The sequence below is a fragment of the Photinus pyralis genome, unplaced genomic scaffold (assembly GCF_008802855.1).
Source record: "Photinus pyralis isolate 1611_PpyrPB1 unplaced genomic scaffold, Ppyr1.3 Ppyr1.4_unclustered_Scaffold4568, whole genome shotgun sequence".
Taxonomy (NCBI): Eukaryota; Metazoa; Arthropoda; class Insecta; order Coleoptera; family Lampyridae; genus Photinus; species Photinus pyralis.
The window spans coordinates 1-6,444 of NW_022171612.1; the positions used below are offsets into that span (position 1 = coordinate 1).

General features: G+C 40.3%; 1 protein-coding gene across 1 annotated transcript; it reads left to right on the forward strand.

Moving 5' to 3' along the window:
- Positions 1 to 1,158: 1,158 nt before the first annotated feature.
- LOC116182308 (fatty acyl-CoA reductase wat-like) lies at positions 1,159 to 3,458 on the forward strand. The gene is made up of 7 exons (XM_031502832.1): positions 1,159 to 1,399; positions 1,446 to 1,840; positions 1,886 to 1,995; positions 2,043 to 2,232; positions 2,745 to 2,833; positions 2,884 to 3,064; positions 3,113 to 3,458. The coding sequence occupies exons 1-7, from the start codon at positions 1,190 to 1,192 to the stop codon at positions 3,456 to 3,458; spliced, it is 1,521 nt and encodes a 506-aa protein (XP_031358692.1). The 5' UTR covers positions 1,159 to 1,189.
- The last annotated feature ends 2,986 nt before the right edge of the window (positions 3,459 to 6,444 follow it).

A 6,444-nucleotide genomic window follows, 5' to 3' on the forward strand; every position in this document is an offset into this window, starting at 1 on the left:
CCTTCTCGCACTCATATGATCCTGATACAGAATTGGCAAATTTTTAAATCGAAATGAAAGCTTTGAAATAATTCTGACAGAGCTAGAAAAAGACCTCTTCGTATATTATGTTCTCCTAGTAGCACGACACCTTTTGCATAAGTTTGTCGACAAGTAACAGGTGTAGTATTTAGGAAAATATAAACCTCTTCGCACTCATATGATCCTGATACCGAATGGGCAAACTTTTAAATCGAATGAAAGCTTTGAAATAATTCTGACAGAAATAGAAAAATACCTCTTCGTATATTATGTTCTCCTAGTAGCACGACACCTTTTGCATAAGTTTGTCGACAAGTAACAGGTGTAGTATTAGGAAAAGAAACACCTCCTCGCAATAACTTTCACATGCGTCTCAAATTCAGCATACGCGTGCCAATTAAAATTGGTGGGTGAACACACATTCTATCCTTCGTGGTACGCTCAGGGAAGGCGCAGTCATTTAGATCTATCGAAAAATCAATATTTAGAAGTATTCTGGCCTGAAGAACGGTACAAGTGAGAAAAATTGCGCTTCTGTGATTATGTTCAAAATTGTAACTTATAACGTTTGCATCATAAATAAAGCAGAAGTCTGTATTTGACAGTACTTTGTGATTTAACGGTATAATTTAGGTAACGTATCGATTTTAATCTTGATGAGATATTTAAATTTGTCGCTTCATCTGTCATATAGGCACAGCAAAAAGGGTAAGTTTCATAAGACGAGCTATAACCTAAATAGGAACTGCAAGTCAACGAATCAGTAAGAAAAAGCCATGAGATCTCTTAGGCCCCTTACATTTTGACATCCTTGAATCTCTATGGATTCTACATGATTCTCGAGGTCCTCCGAAGGTGCCAAACATTTCGCGAACCAATTTTAGTATAGGTTAACTTACACGACGGATTCGAAGAACGTCTCCGATTGTTATTAAATGTGGCATAGGGGAAGTCAATAGTGATAATGCCAAATTACTTTTGTAATCTATTCTGACATATCTGACCTATTTATTCTAATACCTACAATGTAATGCCAGCAATTGTGTTTTGGAAATTACCATATAAGCAATGTAATAGTGCCCGAAGGTTGAAATCCCATGGCCGACGTGGATACTTATACGGATGCGGCGGCGCACATGTCCACGTTTCGCTTTCTGATCCCGTAAAGATGAGTCAAGTGGAAAGGCAGCGATCGACGATCGAACAGTTCTTCTCGGGCGGCCGTGTTTTTCTAACCGGGGCGACTGGTTTTATGGGAAAACTGACTTTGGAAAAATTACTGCGATCATGTGAAGGCCTGGAGAAGATCTACGTGCTGGTCCGCGTGAAAAAGCAAAAGAATGTCGAGGACCGGCTGGAGGAGCTCTTCCAGAGCGTAGTAAGCACACGTTCTTCTTCAAACAAGGTCACTTGCATGTTTTAAGGTGTTCGATCGGCTCAAGGTGGAGCAGCCCGACTTTAAGGCAAAAGTTGTTCTGATTCCAGGCGATTGCGTTCAGCCCGATTTGGGGTTAAATCTGGAAGATAAAGCGATGCTGATGGAGAAGGTCAACTGTATCTTTCACTTTGCGGCCACGGTTAGGTTCGACCAAAAAATTCGAACCGCCGCCTATATCAACGTTAGGGCCACTCGAGATCTGCTACGTATGGCTAATAGGATGCTCAATTTAAAATCGTTTGTTTATATGTCGACGGCCTACTCGTATTGTGTTCAGAAGGATATCGGGGAGGAGTTCTATAAGCCTCCGATAACCGGCGAGAAGTTGCTGAAGTTGGTGGATTCGTGCAGTGATGATTTTCTTGACAAGATAACCCCCACGTAAGCCGCTGGTTGCTTTCTGGGTGCAGTAATAACGATTTACAGTCTTCTAGGAGATTGGCCAAATACATACGCTTTCTCAAAAGCGATCGCCGAAGACGTGGTACTCAACGAAAGCGGAGGGCTACCATTGGCCATAGTTCGCCCTTCCATAGGTACGACGATATTAACTACGGCCTTGTTGCAAGGTAAATTGTTATAGTTATTCCCACTGCAAAGGAGCCAATTGAGGGTTTTATTGATAATTACTATGGCCTCACCGGGGCACTGTTGACAATTGCTGTCGGTTTAATTCATGTTTTCTACGCGAAATCGGATGCTTTGGCCGATACAGTACCTGCAGATTATGCCATCAACAACGCCATTGCAGCCGCCTGGAGCGTTGGAGTGGAGTAAGTTCTTTTTACGTGTCTCTAACGGGTGCATCACGGCGTTTCCGCTTGAAACTTCCGTTTATTCACGAGAATAGTCGAAAAAGACTTTTCGGCAATGATTTCTGCCCCTTAGAAGGGTTGGAATGGATTCCCACCGATTCCACAATAGCTTCAAACTTCTTTACGGCCCGAATTTGACGGTGCGCTCTCGGCCATTATTCTCATGTGCCTATTTTTTTTTACTAATTAAAAAGTATGTCCTACCAGAGCCACATTATGTTGAACATTACCTCTACGTTATTCTTACGTTACCTTCATTAAGAAAATTCAATAAATGAGCGAAGAGAACAAAAAGGATATGTCGCAAAAAACGTGCATCCGCCTCCAGTCTAAGCGACAGGATTACCGCGAGGGTAATTACCGTAACTACCTTCATATATCGAATTTGGAAATTTGTGTGATGTTGCCAGAGGCAGATTTATTACGTAACGACGAACAACCAGAACATTTAAGCATTTTTTCCTTAATAGGGAGCCCAAAAATAACGGAGCAATGGACGATTATCGCAAACCTCCCATATTCAACTACGTCAGTACCCAAGATAAACCTCTTACATGGCGTAAGTATCGTAAAGTTTGCTTCTCTAGGATGTTGGTAAAAATGTTCCAGGAAACATCATGAGATATTGCGAAACGCACTTTGTGAAGTATCCAATGAAAAACGTGTTATGTTTCTACTTCTTAACTCTAACCAGTAATTACTACCTTTACATCACGTTGAAACTCCTATTTCACTACATTCCCGCATACATCGTAGACTTTGTCGCACGGCTCATAGGAAAGAAACCGTTGTACGTTCGCAGTGCATACGCCAAGTTTTCCTGAACCTTAAATTTTAGCCTTGTAGACGGTTACAGAAAGATAGGCAAATTCATGGGTGTAATCGAATACTTTTCAATAAACCAGTGGAAGTTCTCCAACGACAACACGCAAGCATTGTACCGCAGCATGAGCGAGTCGGACAAGAAGAAGTTTTGCTTCGATATGGGCACGATCGATTGGAACGCGTTCTTTCCCATTTATGCCAGAGGTGTACGCGTATATCTAGCCAAGGATCCCATGGAGACGTTACCTGAAGCAAAAAGATGGCATCGTAAGCTTCAAGTGATGTATCACATCGTGATTTGTGCATTTTGGATTGGGTTGTTGTGGACAGGATATTGTCTTGTGAAATTTATTTTTTAATAAATCGGTCCTCCTGTACTGTTTTCCAGTAGCTTCAACCAACAAACAAAACGCTCAGCATCCAACAGAAATACAGGCGTGGAATACGCCCCAGTATACGGGTAACTTAGGGCATATTTAATCAAATTTTTTTACATGGGTTTAAAGTTTCATCTGGTCAGGTGTTGATAAAAAGTCGATATCGGATAAGAATTAGGTTTTTCGACAAACAATGTCACGTGCGAGATTGGCGATGCAGGTGTTTGATCATTTTTGGCGGCGTAAATGAATTTGATTGATTTTATTAGAGTTGGTTTTTGCTTAAATAGGTAATATGAGGACAAAATGAGCCTGTCTCGATTTAATTTGAAAGAGAGCGTAATTGTCTGTGACGGTGCGTCGTAGATATGCCTTCCGACCCCTCGTTGGAAAGGTCTCGACCAGCGCTATCGATTGGCGCTGTCAGAAATTAAACAAAAAATTCAAAGGGCTGTAACTTTTGATCTAGTAGCCCGATCTTGGAACTGTTTGAAATTATGGATTCTACAGGCCACATTCTATAAGTAAATATTTTTTTTCCGGTCGATCTGAGACAATTTTTTTTTCGGGCCAAAAAAAAAAGCAGTGTTATACCTTCCTTTTTTTTACCCAAAATCGACTGCAATTTTAACAGCGCCAATCGATAGCCCTGGTCGAGACCTTTCCAACGAGGGGTCGGAAGGCACAAACCGCTCGACCAGGGCTATCGATTGGCGCTGTCAGAATTTTTGGTCGCAATTTCAAACCGGAATATCTCGAGAACGGTGCGTCGTAGATATGCCCTCGGCTATCTCCTCAATCTCCTGGTATCCAGACAAAATTTTAAAAGAATTTTCTGATTGTCCCCTCGTGTATTAGGAGCTGAAACACCTCCTCGCACATTATAACCTCCTGCTACCAAATTTGAAAAGATTTAAAACGAAATTTGGCTTCGAAATATTTTTGTGGGTGATAGGAAAAGACTTCCTCGACTGTTATGTTCTCCTCGTAGCCAAGGTACAATTTTAAAAGAATTTTCTGAATATCCCCTCGTGTAATAGGCGCTTAAACACCTCCTCTCACATTATAACCTCCTGATACCAAATTGGAAAAGATTTAAAACGAAATTTGTCTTCGAAATAGTTTTGTGGGCGGTGGGAAAAGACCTCCTCGACTGTTATATTCTCCTGGTAGCCAAGGTAAAATTTTAAAAGAATTTTCTGATTGTCACCTCGTGTATTAGGAGCTGAAACACCTCCTCGCACATTATAACCTCCTGATACCAAATTGGAAAAGATTTAAAACGAAATTTGGCTTCGAAATATTTTTGTGGGTGATGGGAAAATACCTCCTCGACTGTTGTGTTCTCATGGCAGCCAGATAAAATTTTAAAAGAATTTTCTGATTGCCCCCTCGTATATTAGGAGCTGAAACACCTCCTCGCACATTATAACCTCCTGTTACCAAATTGGAAAAGATTTAAAACGAAATTTGGCTTCGAAATATTTTTGTGGGTGATAGGAAAAGACTTCCTCGACTGTTATGTTCTCCTGGTAGCCAAGGTAAAATTTTAAAAGAATTTTCTGATTGTCCCCTCGTGTATTATGAGCTGAAACACCTCCTCGCACATTATAACCTCCTGCTACCAAATTGGAAAAGATTTAAAAAGAAATTTGGCTTCGAAATATTTTTGTGGGTGATGGGAAAATACCTCCTCGACTGTTATGTTCTCCTGGTAGCCAAGGTAAAAATTTAAAAGTTATTTCTGATTATCCTCTCGTGTATTAGGAGCTTAAACACCTCCTTGCACATTATAACCTCCTGATACCAAATTGGAAAAGATTTAAAACGAAATTTGGCTTCGAAATATTTTTGTGGGTGATGGGAAAATACCTCCTCGACTATTATGTTCTCCTGGTAGCCAGACAAAATTTTAAAAGAATTTTCTGATTGTCCCCTCGTGTATTAGGAGCTGAAACACCTCCTCGCACATTATAACCTCCTGATACCAAATTGGAAAAGATTTAAAACGAAATTTGGCTTCGAAATATTTTTGTGGGTGATGAGAAAAGACCTCCTCGACTATTATGTTCTCCTGGTAGCCAGACAAAATTTTAAAAGAATTTTCTGATTGTCCCCTCGTGTATTAGGAGCTGAAACACCTCCTCGCACATTATAACCTCCTGATACCAAATTTGAAAAGATTTAAAACGAAATTTGGCTTCGAAATTTTTTTGTGGGTGATGGGAAAAGACCTCCTCGTCTATTATGTTCTCCTGGTGGCCAAACAAAATTTTAAAAGAATTTTCTAGCAAGATACACTCTAAATCAACTCCATGTATAATTCTATAAGGTTAAATTCGGATGCTATCCAAGTTTTCTAAGCTTTCCTGCAGACAAGGAAGTTCAAAGGTTCCTCATCGTTCAAAGTTCAAACGCCGCTCGTCGTTCAAAGCTCAAAGATTAGTTGCCGTTCAAAGTCCAAAGGTTGGTCAACATTCCAAGTCCAAAGTTTGTTCCCCGCACAAAGTCCAATGGTTGGTCGCCATTCAAGACCACATGTTGTGGTGACCTCAATTTTGCGCGGTGTTCAAAGTTGTCAGAGGTCAAAGATGCCTTTTCTTATATCATGTTCTATTTATTTTCCCAGTTATAAAATTCAATCTCATTTTTTTGCGGTATCATATTCTATTTTCAAGGTCATCAAAGGTCAATCGCCCTATTTGTTGCAACTAACAAGGTCATCGGAGGTTAATGAACCCCATTAAATAAACTGCAGGTGAGTTCAAGGGCTGTACTAAAAATTGATTTCTCTGATTTAAATGGTAACACATTAAGGGAAGACCTATGTGGTACCGCAAAAAATGAGGTCGTTGACCTTTTGGTGCCATGTGGCCTTTGAGCTTCACCTTGACCTATTCGATATTCTATACCTACTACCCTTATGCATTTAAAAATCACAATGATGTATTAAAATATCGAACACAGT